This window comes from Thermobia domestica, chromosome 14 (genome assembly GCF_964235325.1).
Source record: "Thermobia domestica chromosome 14, izTheDome1.hap1.1, whole genome shotgun sequence".
Taxonomy (NCBI): Eukaryota; Metazoa; Arthropoda; class Insecta; order Zygentoma; family Lepismatidae; genus Thermobia; species Thermobia domestica.
The window spans coordinates 44,293,936-44,313,500 of NC_137467.1; the positions used below are offsets into that span (position 1 = coordinate 44,293,936).

Below are 19,565 nucleotides of genomic sequence, written 5' to 3' on the forward strand. Positions count from 1 at the left end.
AGCGCTTCAGAGCTTATTCCATTCTTCACATGTCATCCAGTGCTACAGAGTTTAGGAGCGATATTTTCACATGCCATTCAATGTTAAAAATCTTGAGGGCTGTTGTCTTTCCCATGCGAACCAATGTTGAAGAATTTCAGAACTTATGTATTTAACATGTTAAAAAGCTTCATAGCTGATTTCTTCTTCACATGCCATCTAATGTTGAAGAGCTCCAAAATTTAAGGCCTTCTGCTCAGGTTGTTCAGTGCTAAATAGTTACAGGATTGATTTCCCTTTTTAAATAACATTCAACGTTAAAGAGCTTCAGGGCCGATGTCTTTCTTCACATACCTCATGCTCTCAAATACGTACAATAAGAAAGAGCATTCTCGTGAGCGATTTGTGCCGGGTAATTTTTGCACAGATATGACAAATAGATGGTGTTATCCGCTATTAAAAGCCACTGACTTTTCGTAAGCCAATTAAGTACGTTGCAGGGCCTAAGCCTATATTCAAGGTAAAATTTTTGGTGTGAATAGAACGCGATATTACATAACAAAGGGAGCTGAAATGAATTGCTCCAAAAGTAAGTGGGAATTATTTCGGCTATCCAAAGATTTTTTTCGGGCTCCAAATTCAATACAAGGATAAATTACACAGGTCTGCAACTAAAGAGCTGTTTGCATAAGTTTAGCTAATTTTTACGCTTCTGGGTGCAGCGAAGTCGAAAATGACAACCGTTTCTTCCTGGGGCGTCAAGTGTTTGCACAACCGAAATGTAATGTGGTCAAACAGGTAGCTGGAAATAGCTAAATTGCAAATGCATCACACGAAAACAAAATTGAACATGGAGAATTAAATGTATTTGTGATCCCCGAAACATGAAAATACATGTACATTGGTCCGGATGGGGATCACTGACACATATCGTAATATGTCATGAATGAGAGTACGAGATTACAAAGAAAAACCAAAATCCAAAAATCTATTCATAAAACTTATTTAGTAAGATTACATCTTAGATTTATAAAACGTTGATAAGTAGTTCTGGCTACACTGTTAGTTGCTCAAATACCACGAGTACGCGAGTATTCTACGAGTGGCCCTGATAGTAGAAAACTCGTATCCGACAAAGACTTAATCAGTTCAATGACTTCAACTCAAAAAGAGGCTTGAGTTGCCTTTACTGTAGTCATCAAAACGTTTTTGGAAAACCGAAAAGGCCCACAGTACAAGTAAATGGTGGAAAAAATGTTGCCCGCGTTCCGAAAACTTAGTTGCTCCATGAGCTTAAAGTCCATTTTTTCAACTCCCACCTTGATTACTTTCCTGACAATGTGGGAGCAGTGAGTGAAGAGCAGGGGGAGCGTTTCCATAAAGAAATCAAAGACATGGAAGAACGGTATCAGGAAAACTGGAGTGTTACGATGATGGCAGACTACTGCTAGATGTTGTTTAGGAATCTTCCGGCAGCCCCAAAGGTACAAGTTTGTCAAGAGGAGGTCAATAACCTTCGAAATTTGAAAGTTTTTGGTAATATACCCATAAAACGATTTAAAAAGGTATACTCCTGGACCACCGTACTAAATCTCATAAGGTAATAAGACATCATTAAAGGGGATATCAATAACCTCCAAAATTGATAGTTTATAGCCATCAAAGGAAACGAGATATTTCACCAAGTTAAGAAGGAGTGTGCACTATGTCCTAATCCCTTGTACTCCATCATATAACAATATCAAGTAATAAGGTCTCATCAAAGATGATAGGATAGGTTAAAAAAATAGAACTTCGGAAATTGATAATTTTATACCCCTCAAAGGAAATGAAATTAAAGTTGGCTATAAATACATCCTGTACTCCATCATACAACATTATAAGCTAAGAAAGGAGATAAGAATCTCAAAATTTTATGCCGTAAAAAAAAAAAAAAAAAAAAAAAAAAAAAACGAAATCGACTCCATCGGTAGAGCTACCCATAAATGCGAAGCAGAAAACCACGTGACCCCGAGGGGTGTGGCCTAACACCACCTGTCCTCATGACGTCATACCGCCTAATCCCAGGGAAAAGCTAACGTGGGCGCCCGAGCGCCACATTCTAGGGGCGCAAAATTTTGGTGGGCGCCACACTCCAGGGGACGTCGAAAGTTCCATCTGGTGTCTCCTTTACTCATCAAAGTAGCTGATCTAAGCCCACGACTTCTTGTGCAAATAATATAATTATCGTGCAACAAGTCCTTACAACTGGTTTTATGTAACGAAAACTTGGACAAGTGGACTGAAGAAGAGATGAGATCCTGGTCTCGGTGTGGTATCTGTTGCTTTAAAAGTAATAATTCTATTTGCTACATCGTACCTGTGCGAAAGTGGTTTCTCTTCCACGGTAAGCATTAAAACAAACATAAGTATTTGCTTATCAGTTAAAAATGACTTGAAAATGTGTGTCACGAAGATCGAACCAGATATTAACGCACGAGTGAAATCACACCATGCTCACGTATCTCATTAGCTTTCAAGTTTAGTTGTATTTCAACACGCAGTTTTTTTTGCTACATTTGTATTTTTCTGATATTTCAATATTTATTTATTACTAGTTTCATTATGCATTTTCCTTTAAATTATTTTTAAACAACTCTGCAACTGTTCAAAATGTTTAGTAGACCTATTTTGTTGTCGGCCTGAACGAAGATATTCCTATTAGAACAACAATTAAAATAATTCAAAATAACAATTAAAATATTTTCGGAGATCAGTTTCTAATTATATTCATTTCTTCTCTTTTATCTTCGCGATCCTCATGACACCCTCTCGCAACCCCCCAGGTTGAGAAACCCTGCCCTACGCTAACATATAGCCACGCATGAGCTCAAAACAGATGTACACAAATCCAATAAAAGTTGTAAAGTGTCAGTTTTATTGTTTCTTTCTGAAAGTTTAGGTGTAGTAAATTTGAAGATTGCCATCTGTTAACTGTATTATAATTTTAAAATATTTTCATTAAGAATAATAATTCACTGATTAATAAATTTATTAATTGGTGCACTCAAGCCTTTGATCCTTTATGCCCTATTGATTAAATCGAAAGGTCTACAGTAATTTTTAGTCTACTAATTGCTTGCACACTACCGGTATATACTGGCATTAGGCAAGCAGCGACATCTCTTAGCTTTTCTGTATATTATGAAGCAAGAGGTTATCCAGGGGGGTCTAAGGGGCCGACCCCCCTAAATTTTTGCTGCCCCCTAAAATTTTCACGGTAAGCTTGGAAAGGAACTACAGGATGGTGATGAACAATAATATGCTTGGATCGGCCCCCCCCCCTAACTTCAGCCTGGCCCCCTCTACATTTTGGGGCTGGCTACAGGCCTGTTATGAAGTAGTAATCAATACAGAGATTCAGATTAAATCCTAATATAAATATGTAGATTGGAACATCATAGGAATTAACTACTGATTAACAATTGGCGTAAGTGTTGATAAACATTGCTACTTCAACAAATAACTTCAACTACTTGAATACTATGAGAATTAAGTTTTTAATATAGAAAGCGTTTCTATAATTCAAAAAAAAAAAAAACTTTTCTATAGTTATATTTTTCTTTGGGCTACACTGATTAGTGTCACCTGTAATGTTACCACTAGAAGCGACTGTTTCTCTAAACTAAGCCCCGGCATCTGTTGTCATCAACGGAACTTTTAGTATCCAGATTCTAAATAATACTTGTTACTCCGTTTTACAGGAAGTTACACATCTTCTTTTGAACCCCTTTGTCTTATTATAAAAAGGGAAATTAATGGGGGGCCCTGTAAGTTTCGTTCTAATTTTTCCAGCCCTTTTAGGCTATACCCCGGAGCGAAACCCTTACCTTTATATCATTATATCATTTTATGGGAATTGGGCCTAAAATGTCATACTAACATGTAAGATAAAATTACATAGTAGGGATTCTAGCGCAATGTATACAGGTACTAGGCCGAGATGCGGGGAATTAGTGCATTTTACACAAAGCCGTAGCCAGTGGAGGAGGGGAAAGTGCGAGCGGGGCCTTTGCTCCGGGCGCTGATAGCAAGAGGGCGCTGAACGAGCAAGAATAAAGAAAAATTGTTGGAAATAAGTAAACCACGCGTCGCCCCACGAAAAAGTATTGGCATGCTATTAAGTCAATATTGTTGTCGGTTTGCAAAGACATAGATTTGTTAAAATTTTTCTTGCTCGCTCCACTTGCAACCCGAACGATTCTATAAGAGTCACAACAACTTTTTACTTATTACTCAAAGACAGTTGTTATATATGATTTGTTAATGACGATGTGATATACAAGTTGCAAAGTAATGACTTTTATTGTACGCAGGAGCATTTTCAAAATCAGAAACGGTCAAAGTTTGAAATACATGTTTTGATTATGATGAGTTTGCATTGTTTATCACACTTTTCTGCAAAATCGGATTAATCACGACGGTGAGAATGAAGATATGAAAATGAGAGGACTATAGAGACACACACCAGCTGCCCTTTGAGAGGGCATATTAAAAATCAATGTAAATAAGGGGAATAATAACATTTCTGAACTTAAAGCAGTTGTAAAGTAGGAGCTTAAGGGGTCAAAACTTAACACAACGAATTTCGTCTTTTTCAAAGACTAATCACTACCAGTGATTTTTAAATTCCATTGACATGCAACGCTTCCAGTTTGAACGAATTTATTGGGGTCATTTCTCCATCAACAACTCGTATCTCCATTATATATCTATATCTATATCTATATCTATCTATCTATCTATCTATCTATCTATCTATCTATCTATCTATCTATATATATATATATATATATATATATATATATATATATATATATATATATATATATATGTGTGTGTGTGTGTGTGTGTGTTTTAAAATGTCAATCAATATCAATATATATAATAAAAGTAAGTGTAGTTTGTCCGTGTGTGCCACAAAGGCTCCAAAACCAAGAGCCGGAGCCCCATGGGAGTTATATGGTATTGTAGCCCTGTATCTTCCGTCCATGAAGAAGGTTTCGGTTTGGACCAGCAGGGGTCCTAGAGGGAGAAAACGCCCTAGCAACGGCGTTACTGTGCTAAAAAAAAAAAAGGTTAAATTTTAATGACAATCCGTGCATTTCTTTATTTTAAATTTCAATGTTGATTTTCTTTCTACACAAATCATTATTGATCGAATATTCCAGAATGTTCTTGAATTATCAACAAACTTACAAAATGTTACAGACTGTTATAGAAGTTTCCCAAAGGTTCGAGAATGTTCTAGAATTTTCAGGACGCTCTAGAACCTTCTAGAATGATCCAGAATGTTCTAGAATGTTTCAGAATGTTCGAAATTGTTGTAGAATGTACCAGCATGTTATATTATTTTCCTATAGGTTCGAAAATGTTCTAGAATGTGCACTGCTAGGAACGTACACATTAAGAATAAGGGGTCATTTTTATTACAGTTTACAGGTATCATTATCATTATGCTCAGGTTCTTCTCAACCAATTTAACGTTTTGAAAGAAAGGAAAATGGTGGGGTTATGTCTATATGATGGGAGCCAGACAACATAACCTATCTTAACCTAATCTAAACGAATCCGAGCTACTACTACTATTTGTACTACTAGCACTACTAGCACTACTTACTACCACTACCAACTACTACTACTACTACTACTACTACTACTACTACTACTACTACTACTACTACTAACACTACTACTGCTACTACCAACTACTACTAACACTACTACTGCTACTACCAACTACTACTACTACTCTTTGTTCTACTATAACTACTGCTACCACTGTTACTACCAACTACTACTATTACTATTTGTACTACTACTATTACTTGTACTAAAGGCTGCCTCCCATAACTAAACACAATTATCTCTGTGGCGTCCCTGAAATTTACTTGTTCCAGATTGAGTATCGCTGGGGACGAAAAAGCAGACGTAGATCAACTTTGCACAAATATAAGTGGATTGAGACGGGAAATAATTGAAGATTTGCAGAAGATTTCACACAAATACAATCAGTTGGTTCAGGTACTCAAAACAGCACTGGATCGAATAGTATCAGACGAGTATAAAGTTGTGATTCGGTTAGACAAAAAACTAATTGGAGGACACGAACGTCGATTCAATGCACCTCAGGTTAATGAAATTGCTGTTGTAATTTTGGACAGTGAGTACACAAGTCGTGATATAATTATTCAAAGAAGGAAGGAAGGATTCGCAGAAACGCATCGTTCTTACGATGCACATCAATATCCATTAATTTTCATAAGAGGAGAAGACGCACATCATTTCAATTTAAGACAAATGAACCCAAATACAGGTGCCGTAACTTCGAATGAATTTTATGTATATCGCATAATGATCAGAGACGACGAATACAATAACATTACCAATTGCCGTAATTTATTTAAACAGTTTTTAGTTGATATGTATGCAAAAATAGAAGCAGAACGACTAATATTCATACGGCAGAATCAAAAGAAATTGCGTACAGAAGAGTATATTCACTAGAGAGATGCAGTCATGAATGAGAACAAAGTTGACGACATTGGAAGTCTGGTGATTTTACCATCAAGTTATATCAGAAGTCCACGAAAATGCATGAGTACACACAGAACGCTATGACCTACGTAAGAAAATATGGTCGCCCTGATTTGTTCTTAACTTCACGTGCAATTTCAAAGAGAATATCATTTACAGACAAGCTCCCATGGACCATCATGACACAATTGCTCGAGTTTTTCGACAGAAACATATGGGATTCATGGATGTCATCGGAAAGTATGATATTTTTTGGACAGTCAGATGCTGGATGTATACAATCGAATGGCAGAAACGAGGATTACCTCACTCGCACAATTTAATTTGGTTACATGAAAAAATCCGTCCCAATCAAATCCATCAAGTAATTAGAAGTGAATTTCCAAATCCAGAAGAGGATCCAGAATTACACAATATAATAGTAAAAAACATGATTCACGGTCCATGTGTAAGATTAAATACGAATTCACCATGTATGAATGAAGGCAAATGTACAAAAACATATCCAAAACCATATTTAACTGAAACGCAAACAGGGAAGATGGATATCCTAAGTACAGAAAACGATCTCCGGAAGATGGTGATTTCACTAGCAAAATATGAATGCGATGTAATCAGAATACTGAAGTAGATAATCAATGGGTAGTGTCCTACAATCCGCTTATCTTTAAAATTTTTCAAGCACACATAAATGTGGAGTACTGCAACTCAGTGAAAGCGATTAAATATGTTTGCAAATACATTAACAAAGGCAGTGATATGGCCGTATTCACAATAACAAAACAAGAACAAAGAACAAAATCCTAGAAACGAAGTACTTTAGTACCAAATGGGTAGATATATAAATAGTAATGAAGCAGCTTGGCGAATATTGGGTTTCTCAATACATGATCGTGTATCAGCAGTTGTTCATTCTTCAGTACATTGGAAAATGGCCAACGAGTATATTTCAGAACATAAACTACACGGAAAGTAGGAAGTGAACCACCTCTGAATACCACCGTAACTGCATTTTTTCAACTTTGTCAAAGTGACTCATTTGCAAAAACGTTGCTATATGCAGATGTACATCATATTATACATGGAACGCAACAAGACGCATCTTTCAACAAAGAAAGAAGGAACTCCAGTCGAAGGTTACGAAGGAATCTTCCAAAGTGACACATTAGCACGAGTGTATACAGTGCATCCAAAAAATGCTGAGTGCTTCAATCTACGAATGTTACTGCAAGCAATTTGTGGACCAACATGTTTCATAGATTTAAAACAAATCAATGGATGTGTACGTGAAAATCGATGGATATGTATGAAGTATGCCAAGCCTTTAGGATTACTAGAAAATTATAACCATTGGGGTTTGGCTCTTCGAGAAGCAGCATTGACAGCAACCGCAGAACAAATAAGAGATCTATTTGCAATAATACTGACAACATGTAGTCCATCGATTCCAAAAAGATTATGGGAAATATTCAAAGAAAGTATGAGCGATGTTGAACTGCACCAAATGCGACAAGCTTATCCTGATATAAGCATCGATATATATATATATATATAATCAAGAATTCAATGAAGATATATATAATCAAGCTCTTAATCTTTTGGAAGATAAATTCTTAGCAATAAGCAATCAAACTTTCGTTGCACTTGGAATGGAAGCGCCAAATAGAGATGGATTTGATGCATTAAATTCCGAAATATTGAAAGAGAAAGGTTGTAATGTTCATGAATTATTGCAATACATCGTTCAAAACAAACCATTGTTAAATGACACTCAAAAGCAAGTTTATGAGTTCATTATGGATTATGTGAACAGGGGTGTGAACAGGGATGAAGTAATCTATTTGGATGCACCAGGAGGTACCGGAAAGACATTTTTGATAAGTTTAATATTAGCTGAAATACGCGCCAAGAAAGAAATTGCGCTTGCATTGGTATCATCTCGAATTGCGGCAACATTAATGCAAGAAGGACGAACTGCGCATTCAGCTTTGAAACTGCCATTAATTGTTGCAGAACAAGAATTTTCCATTTGTAATGTATCAAGAGCATCTGGACGAGGTGAACTTTGAAAATAGGCTAAAGTACTCATTTGGGATGAATGTACAATGGCACAAAAAAATGGCACACAAGACCTCCGAGGTAATTCAGAATTAATGGGACGTGCATTAGTTACACTTTCTGGAGATTTTCAGCAAACTCTTCCAGAGGTTCCAAAATTAACTCCAACAGATGAAATAAATACATGTTTGAAGCAATCATTTCTCTTGCTTCGAGTAAAGAAAGTACAATTAACAACAAATATGCGAGTTCAACTTTTCAATGATGAAGAAACGACACACTTTGCCGAAAAACTCTTACAAATTGGTGAACCCAAGCATCCAATTGATTGTATAACTGGCCAAATTGAACTTAAAGTGATTTATGTAATGCTGTCCACAGTCCAGATGTATTAATATATAAAGTTTACCCTAACGTTGTTCAAAATTACACAAATTCAAATAGGTTATTTGAAACAGCCATCCTAGCACTAAGAAATGCCGTCGTCGATGATATTAATTTAAAAATTCAAAACAAGATTTCTGGCGAGGAACGAATATATAAATCAATTGATTCTATGCTTGATGAAAATGAAAGTGTTAAGTTTCCCACCGAATTTTTGAATTCAATGCAACTGGCAGGAATGCCTTTACATTGTTTAAGATTAAAAATAGGATCTCCAATAATTTTGTTGAGAAATTTGTGTTCATCAACATTATGTAATGGAAGAAGAATGACCGTGAAACAGTTATCAAGCAATATAATTGAAGCAAAAATAATGTCACGAAAGGATAAAGAAAAGACAGTATTTATTTCAAGGAGTCCGCTCAGATCTATTGAACTGCCGTTTCAATTCAAAAGACTACAATTTCCAGTAAGACTGGCATTTAGCATCACTTTAAATAAGGTACAAGGACAAACGTTAAAATATTGTGGTATTAACTAAGAACAATCATGCTTTTCTCACGGTGAGTTATATGTAGCTTGCACTAGAGTGAGAAACCGAAAGAATTTATGTATCTACTCACCAAACAATAAGATAACAAATGTAGTTTATAAGCAAGTATTATAATAAAACAACTTAGTTAAGTAAGAAATAAAATGAAAATAACATTAAATACAAACCAGACTTTCACTACAATTTTCTTCATTCGAATTTAATAGCAATATTGTTGCTTTTCTTTTTAAATGACCTTCCGTTCACCAAGTTTTACATTCCTGCATAACCGTGCACTTCTACATAAAAAGTACGAAACTTATTAAAAAGTCACAAATCAATTTATAACGAGTCACCTATATCCTATAAACCTATTTCCCCCGTGCAAAGAACGGGCATTTCAGCTAGTTAATAATAAATAACCTTAAATTCAGAACTTCCATTCATTAAGAAATTAGGTAATTACTATAATTTCCAATATATGCAGTAGCCAAACTATATTTTGGACTTTAATTGCAAACATTAAACATATCCTTCACCTCCATCGATCAATATTGAGAAATTCGCAAAGAAGGTTCTTGCTGAATTCCCGTTACTTTTCACAAAATATTTTTGACCGTTAAATAATCGAAATTAAAATGCAATTTGTGTGGTCACAAACAAAATAAAATTACAAGAGTTTACAATTGTTACTGGAAATTCAGGAACATAACATTTCAAATATTTTAAAAGCAAATAGTTTCTAATGTAATGAAATTTCGTTTCTTATCGATAGTATGAAATGTTGTAATTAGTTGTAACTTTCCATAACTGTTTTTGCAAGTGGATTTATATACAACCAAAGGCAGTTTTGTCAAGTTTAACAAAATCTCGAAGATAATCCTCTTGAAAACCTCTTATTTCTAAAATAATACAAAATGATCTCTTTTGGCTGTTGCAATGGTCTGTCCAAGCAGATTGATAAAAAATTCAACGTAGCATAACAACAGAATCTGCATCACTTATATGTACAAAAAAAAAAAAAAAAAAAAAAAAACGTAGCTTGGTAAGGTAAGTAGGAATGCGCAAGAGACGAGTCGAGACAGGGTTTTCCTGACAAAATTAGAGTCGAGACACGGCTCTTCCAATAGACAAATATATTTTTCGAGTCGAGACATCACTTTTACAGCATATTTTCGAGACGAGACAGCCACAAATCTTGTCTTGTGCGCATCCCTAAATGTGAGTGTAGGTGGCGCTGAATACTTCTTCGCCCCGGGCGCCGAATTCTTCTTTGCCCCGGGCGCCGAAACCTGATATGATTTTGCTCTCAATTATTTACAGTATTTGTCTTGCTTATTAAGTTGTTTATATATTTAATTTTGGTTACTTTAATTTAAAATGAAAATTATATATTTTAACTGAAGAAGCTACGTCTGTTTTTTTCTTCTGGTATCACAAACACGATGCCTATCATTTGGTATGCTTGTTGTATTCTTTTAAAGTTAATACAAATTTAATTTCATTTTTCACCATTTTAGGCCATTTTTTCATGATTTTTAGGGAATTTTATAGGTCATATATCTATATTTTTAGGTCATGAACTACCACGCAAATTCATAATATACACAGAGAAAAAAACTTATGTAAAAACGTAGGTTAATTATGTAAATCCTGTAGTTTTTGAACTTAAAGTATGATTAAATATAACATCTTGCAGCAAAGATATAACTGAAAACTAATATTTTCCGTATAAGTGTTCCATCTATACGTACTTTCCATATGACTGTATATAAACGGTAAAAGGATCTCTTATCAGATGAACGTATATAACATACAGCTCAGGTATGTGACATCTTGCAACAACATGATGTAACATCTTATCGGGAAAATGGTAGTATGTATGTAGCATATTAGTAACGTATGTTCCCTACAGATTTCCGTAGTTAAACATATGGATTCCGCATATTTTAACAATATACTGCTGTCCAGATAACGGGCTTTTCTGAATGTAATTGCTCTCGTTGTCAAACAAAAATAAATACCTTGTTTACTAAAAACGTTCATTGTTGTATAAATGATTGTGTCGTTGGCTGTTAAACGTTTATGTACTGTATCTAGATTAAGGTACAGGATGAATACTAGTGGATCAAAATCAAACATTATCTTGCATCTGACATCTTCAAAGCACATGAATTTAGTTGATCTAGAAATCGTTTTGACCTTGGACTTTAATCAAAGCTGTAACTGAGTATGAGCAAAAGCCTCTTGTTAACTTCTGGTAATGAAAAGATAGTAGGGTGATATAATGATAGTGATTTGTATAACTTTTTGTGTCAGTTTCATTCGTTGACGCCAAGAAGTACTCAACAGCTTAGTGGAGAAGTATTATATACTCAATCGTTTTTATTGCAGCTATTGTAAACAAGCTGCTACTGATATCGTTTAGTACTCCTCAAGGAAAGTGAAGTGTTATTTAGTGTTTTTTGTGCAGATTGATCTATTTGTAAGTATTGCTTTTTTGAATCAAAAGATCTAATATATTTCACAAAAAAATTTTTTGTACGCCTTATATCTGGAGAACTACATGTAGTGTAGGCAAACCCAAACCATCATTTAACATCTTATGATGTGCTTATTGCGTAAAAAAATACGAAAACTCGGTAAAATAATGGTACACCGAGTTCAAAAATTTTGTGGATCCTGATCCAAAAACTAATTATTGGCCAGGTTTGCAATTTTATCAGTGGCGTATTTTCGATTTTGTTTCGGAAGGGGCTTTGCTAACTTTCGGGGCGGGGGTGGGGGCGCTTTGCCTGAAAATGTGAAAATTCTGCAAGATATTTCATATACTTTACTATACTAAGTAAGATTTCGAGGGGGCTTAAACCCTGAAGCTCCCCTAAATACGCCACTGAATCTTATGGTGCATTTTTTTATCATTCCTAAAATTCTTGGTCAAGATTGCAAACTTTTGATCCATTTTTTTATCGTTCCTAAAATTATTGTTTAACTTAAGTAACTGAAACGTCTAAAGAGCATTATATAGCGAACGCATGTGTAATAAAAAAAGAAAGGTATGGGCAACCGCACTGAACTTGCTCGCTCCAATTTCTTAAACAAAATCATGTTATGCTGCAGTTATTAGCGACCCATTTATTTAAAAAAAAAAAAAAAAAAAAAAAACTTCATCCCTACCAAGAGCGAAGTGTCACATGAGAAGTGATTTCTCGATCATTATAAGATTCTTAACGAAATATTTATTTATGAAATACGATCAAAAAATAAATTTTTCAACGAACTTAAAAAGTTCGTTACTGAATTATTTATGTCTGCGTGTGTTTCTATTATTTGCATTTTTTTTAAAAATTTGAGCCCTCCATTTGATAGAGCAGCGTTTCCCAACCGGTGTGCCGCGAATGGATCGCTGGTGCGCCGCGAGGAAATCGAAACAAAATTATTAATTCTATAGGAATCAAATTGCAAGACAAAGGGGAAAATGTGTATGTGTATTTCATATTATTATGAACCTCTACTATGAATCTATAATTTTAAGTTTCGTACTGTGTTACTTTTCTGTACATTTTTAATGTTGATAAAAGTATTTGTTATTATTGCTTCTTTATTGTTGCAGACTATTTCACAACTTTAAATTTTAAAATATCATTCAATCCTTTCGACAAAGGAAACATGCATACGAGTACAAATTATTCTAACTACATTTGTGTTTTAAAAGTAAAAGAGATTTGTTCGTTCGTTATTTAATGATCTTCATTCTTAGTGAAATGTTGGATACAGTTTTCGAAAAGGAAGGTGTACTTTAAAAACCTGATTCCTATATCTCATTGCAATTGTTTTCTATTTTTAAATTAGGATGAAAAATAAACATAATGATTTACCATGGAGGAAAACCAGTGATCGAGCTTTCTTCTATGTGAGATCAGTAATCACAGAAAAGAATTACCATGGTATTTTATATTTATAAATAATATCTATATGAGTGAGCTGCGAGAATTCAAGTTACACCTGTAGTGTGCCGCAAGTTCAAAAGGTTGGGAAACGCTGCGATAGAGCATCAAAAGCTATTTGAGAAAGTGATGGAATAATTTGCGTCACTTTTACCATTCCTGAGATAATCTATTGGCCAAAAACGTTCGGATTTCGGGAGATTTAAGGAGCCATCTCTCGGGAATCGTAAGTCGTAGAGAGTTCATATTAGTGTTGATTAATACCTAAGAGGATGGTGAACATTTCGGTACCAAATAGCAACCGGTGGGCACTGTCAAACTGGCCAATATTTCCCAGATATTGACCAGAAAAGTCTGGATTTCGGGAGATTTAAGGAGCCATCTCTCGGGAATCGTAAGTCATAGAGAGTTCATATTAGTGTTGGTCAATACCTAAGAGAATGGTGAACATTTTGGTACCAAATAGCAACCGGTGGGCACTGTCAAACTGGCCACTGTTTCCCAGATATTGACCAGAAAAGTCTGGATTTCGGGACATTGAAGGAGTCATATCTCGGGAACCGTAAATCATAGAGAGATGATAGTTTCCGAATTTTTCAATTTTGAGCCCTGCATTTTGAGGATGTGTCTTCGTAAAACAACATATCACAGAACGTTTTAACAGAACTCTTAAACAAAACATGTGGAGAAAAAATTTAGTACTCAAGGAAATTATAAATGGATAGATGTATAACAAGAATTGTTTAATGAGTTGAATAATAAAGTATATAGAACAATTGGTATAAAGCCTGTACAATATAGTAAGAAAAATTTATTCTTAAGTTCGTTCTAGCAATGCCCTTGGAGCATTCCCAACATTTCTTTTTAAAGTTTTCCCTAAGAATCCTAATGAAAAAATATTTATCTCGTATTGTAGCGTTAATATGGAATTGAACACTTATGAGAACGGATCTCTTTTTTAACTTTGGTTAAGCCACCAGAGATTAATGACGTGAGGTGGTGAGACGTGGATATTTATTGGAACTATTGGTTGAACTATTCATTGGAGGTCGCACTTTCCCTATACCAAAAGACAGACTTTGCTGTTCAATCATTGTGGAATAGGGATTCCGCCAAAATGGAAGAAATCATTGAGTTTTAGGTTCGACGGTTTTGCCGGCTAGATTAAAGGAGACGGTGAGGATGACAAATGAATGAAATGGTGGAATGAAGAAAGTGGAAGGAAACGGGAGAACCTCGAGAAAATCCACGCACACAGTGTCTGTCCACCACAAAGTGCACTTGAAGCGAGCTGGGATGAAACCAGGGACCCCACGCACCAGAGGTGAACGCTCTAACACTGAGCCACCGCGCGCGATCCTGGCAAGTTTGAACTACCTCATGGAAGTCAATTTCTCCAGGCAGCTGCGGAGTTCCGTGAAGTTATAACATCAAACAATGCAGAATCCATATTCTTCTCTCACTTACCACATCATTCAGCACTCGTCAGGTCGTCTTCCGCCAGATTCCAACCCGTTTCGTTGCGTATAGGTTGGTAAGTCTTTCTTTAAACTCTCTGTAGCCAGGGCTGGCCCTACGCAATTTGCCACCCCGTGCAATGGCATCATTTCCCATCCCACTTTCTTCAGAAAGAACAAATCTTAAAAGCCACGATTTTAAGTATAATACCCCATCATGAACAACGGAGAGGGAAAGTGCACTCTCACTCAGAAAGGCCTAAACATTACAAATACAATCTCGTATCTGTCTGTTTTTTCTTTAAATAATAATCCATTATGTTAGTGAAAGATGAAGCAAACACAACTTCAGACAAAAGATTGTATTTTTTTTTATAGAAGTCAATATAGAGCTTCAATCTCCATATATCAGTTTGCAATTCCATTGCAACTACCTCTTTCATCCTTATTTCTTGATTTTCCTTCTACATCTATTAAAAATTAAAATAAAACTTGTTTCCACCTTCAATGATAAGGAAGTTATTTGCGACAGAGACAAGATTAGTTTTCATATCAAAATGGTGATAACTAACTAAATGGAACAGGTGTTCGCTACCGTTCGAGAATTGTGTTCTTGTATTTGACAACAGTCAAGCAATTCATGTTGGGATTTGTTTAACCATTTGCTTTAGTACTGTCCATGTGACCTTAAACTAATGCGACCTAAACATGAATGTAGTATTCAAATAGGTCCGCTTAATAAATTTATGTACAATCATCATCAAGTCATTTTCCGACAAGAAATATTTATTTTAAATAATATAGTTATTTATTAGACAGATTTTACCCCCTCCCCCCGTGCAAATGCACGTGTTGCATATATGATAGAGCCGGCCCTGTCTATAGCCCTTGTGCACGCAGCAACCACTTATAAAAGTTCCCATCATATTAATGAATCATTTGACAATGACTCGAGTTTTAAATAAATGTTCCAGTATAATTGCAGCATAATGCAATTTACTTTAAGAAAATCGAACTACATGCCAGAAAATTGAGTGCACTGTCCTGTAGCGTTCATTTAACGTTGTTTTCTAATTCCCTTTATTCTCCGGTGTAAGGGAACTTTCAAACGTATAAAATAGGTAAGTACCACATATAAAACAATTAGCTATTACTTCATGTTACTCACTTGTCAGTACTGTCCAATATGAACCAAAGAAGTCACAGTTAATGTTTTTTTTTTTTTTTTTTTTTTTTTTTTTTTTCACTGTTAAACCGCAGACGATAACGTCGTCTCTTCGGGAGTGATATATATGGTAAACATTGGTTATGATTGATACACATATATGGTCTATGAGATTTGGCTACAACAATAATAAAGAAAGTCACTTTATTTATACACAGGTGAATTATTATTGTTGTGAAACATGTGATATGAGACAAGAAACACAGATATGGATGGGGACGGTTGAGATGTAAGTGCTTAAGACAGACAGCGGTCAATGTTTGGTTGAAATAATTAAAGGTATGCTTATTTGAAGAGCGGAGCGAATGATGTGATGAAGTGCATGGACGCCACAGTACACAGGGATGTGTTAGTATTCACAAATGAGCTTATCTTCTGTGTTGGGGCTACTCAACACTGATGATAGACATGGGGGAAGCCCTTGTTAGAAGGAAACTCACTGTGCAAACGATGGGTATATGTGCGGATTGAATTCTGATGGATGATAGGTAGCGAAGAAATGATGGTCAGGGTGCTCAGGATGTTTCTGGCCATAGATGGAGAGTAGATGCCGCAGTGGAGGATAGTAATACTTCGGCGAGGTGGAAAAGTTACTATCAAGATATATAGTGTCCATAAGCGTATGGTGCTGGGTTCTCCATTTCTTATCTACGTAGCGGGAGCGAAGATCTTCCAGATGGCGTGTGATGTGCGGAAATGTGATTCTTTCGTATAAGAGACGTGTGGGACTAGGCAAGCTTATTCGAAATGCGAGTCGCAAAGCGTGGCGTTCTATAATACGTAGGCGCTCGTAGAAATCATCATTCGCACTAACCCAGGCGGTGTGACCATGAGTGAGACATGGGCGAAGGAATACCTTGTAGGTGTTTAGGACGGTATCCGCGTGCAGGCCCCAGGTAGTACCAACCAGGCGTTTCAATAGATTTAATCGGTTTTGTGCTTTCTCTTTAATAGATAGAAGGTGAGGTTTCCAAGATAATTTGGCATCAAAAACTACCCCCAGGTATTTAACAGTAGTGCTGGGGTGGATAGGTACACCTTCTACGTTAATAGCGAGTAAGGATGGATTGCGGCGTACTCGACTGCGTCTCTTATTTGGAAGTATTACCAGGGCTTGTGTTTTAGTACAATTCAATTTTAACTTCCATCGATTGCACCAATTGCTAAAAGCATCTATAGCTTTTTGCAGAGAAATGTTGATTTGGTGCATAGTTTTGCAACAAGCCAGCAGTGCAGTATCATCTGCAAATGTGAAGGTGTAAATAGGCTCAGGCATCACGGGCAGGTCACTAACATACAATATATATAATAAAGGTGATAAGGCTGAACCTTGTGGGACACCAGTACAAGGAAAAATTGGAAAAGATAAACTATTATTAATGGAGATATATGCGAGACGATTCGTAAGAAAGTGGTACACCATACGTATATATGCGGCCGGAAGATCGAAGAAGTGTAACTTGTATATAAGGCCATTATGCCACACGCGATCAAATGCCTTTTCAAGATCGAACAGAAGAAGGCATGAGGGTGCAGTTCTATTATAATGGTTCGTGATGATGTTGCTAAGACGTAACAAGTTATCGAGGAGGCTAAGTTCAGGTCGGAAACCTGCTTGGTGTTTAGGCAACAGATCATGAACTAACAGATGGCTATGGAGTCTCCGGACTATAATGCGCTCAAAGATTTTCCCCAGTGTGGAAGTGAGCTGAATGGGCCGATAAGAAGCTGGATCTGTTTTATCTTTATTAGGTTTCAGAAACATAAGTACTTTCGATACTTTCCAATCAGGTGGATAGTAGCCAGTTCGGAGGACAAAATTGTACAGCGTTGCCAAAATATGAAGTAAAATAGCAGGACCTTCTTTAATATGGCGGTAGGTAATGCCATCAAACCCTGGTGCCGTGTTTTTCTTGTGATTTATCACTTTCGTAATATCCAGGGGCGTTATTGGTGCCGTTAAAGGTTGCTGATCATCCAGTGTATGGTCCATGTTAATTCCAAGGTATCCATTATGAGGGTTTGTATATCTGGCAATGCGCCTATAAAGACTTGATCCATCTCGGAGAGAGGGTTCTGGCGTGAAGGTGGTCTGAAGAACTTGGGCAAATGCGTCAGCTTTCGCAGAGTCCGTGGTAAGAGCAGAATTCTTGTCGAGGAGAGGGTAGTGAGGAGTGCTGGTTTTCCCAATTAGCCGGTTGAAATGTTTCCAATACTTAGTTGGATGACTCTCCTCTGCTAAAGCATTAACTGTTTTTATCCAGTTGCGCTTTTTAAATGCTCGGATGTAATTTTGAACCATGCGAAGATACTGACGATGAAGTCGCAGTGTGGCTTCGTTACGGTTGTGGAGGTAATCCTTGTACGCTGTTCGAGCTAGAGATATGAGAGAGAGATAGTGAGGTGGTAATTTAGGCCGGTAAAGATTACCTGTGGTTTCCGGAATGTGATTTGCACCGCTGGTTTGAATGCTTTGCGTAATGCGATCTAAAGTCATGTCAAACGTAGAAATGTCAGATGGAAGTTGAATATCTGCTAGTGCGTCGTGTATATCCTGCCGGTACATTATCCAATTGGCACGGTCAAAATTTGGCCGAGAACGGAGAGTTTCTTGAGGTGGTTTTGATCGATTAGGAAAAACTATGTCTACCTTTACAGGATCATGATCGCTACCAATAGAATCGAGAACACTGACATCAAGATATGGGATTATACTAGATGAGGCAATTACCACATCAGGAGTTGTATTAGAGGATGGACGAGTTGCTCTCGGCAGTGGGCAAATTTCGCCGTTCGTGTGAGAAGTAATGAAATCAGAAAATAAACGTTTTTCAGTAGCAGTTCTGCTATGGTAGTTAATGTCAGCCATGATAATATAGGAGCGAAAATTAGTATCCAGGTATGTGAAAAACGAAGTAGGTATGCGAACATGCGGTCGAACGTATATGGTTGCTACAGTGATAGGCCTTGATTTAAAATAAATGGTGACAATATTATGCTCCGGTAGAGGTTCGGTGAATTTGTGATGAATGGTTTTGATAGGTAACTTATGTTGAGTGCCAATAGCTGTTCCGCCATTTGCTCTCTGCCCCGGTGGTCCATCGTGGCGTGTGAATTGATAACCAGGAAAATAAACGGATTGTTTTGGAGTTAGGAAAGTTTCATTTAAGAGAAAACTGTGGACCTTATGTTCATGTAATAAAGCAGTAAGTAGGTCTTTCCTGGTACAGAGTGACTGGATATTAAGGTAAAGAAATGTTATAATAAAGCCCGTATCCATGATGCATGTCAGTTAAACTTGGGTTGTAAGAGGATGAATTTGAAAATGCACTGTCTGTCCAGAGTAGGTTGCTTTGACATCCAGGTTATAGAGTATTTTAGTTGCATATACAACTTGGTGGATTATG

General features: G+C 36.4%; 2 protein-coding genes across 2 annotated transcripts in view; both read left to right on the forward strand.

Moving 5' to 3' along the window:
• Positions 1–7,636: 7,636 nt before the first annotated feature.
• On the forward strand, positions 7,637–8,110 carry LOC145669809 (uncharacterized). The gene has a single exon (XM_081738152.1). The coding sequence runs from the start codon at positions 7,637–7,639 to the stop codon at positions 8,108–8,110; it is 474 nt and encodes a 157-aa protein (XP_081594278.1).
• Positions 8,111–11,792: 3,682 nt separating this feature from the next.
• Positions 11,793–19,565, forward strand: part of LOC145669660 (putative cytochrome P450 49a1) — a 104,832-nt gene continuing 97,059 nt past the window's right edge. Inside the window, exon 1 of the mRNA XM_081737914.1 lies at positions 11,793–12,014. The gene's annotated coding sequence lies outside the window, so the exon portion shown is untranslated. The remainder of the gene's footprint in view (positions 12,015–19,565) is intronic.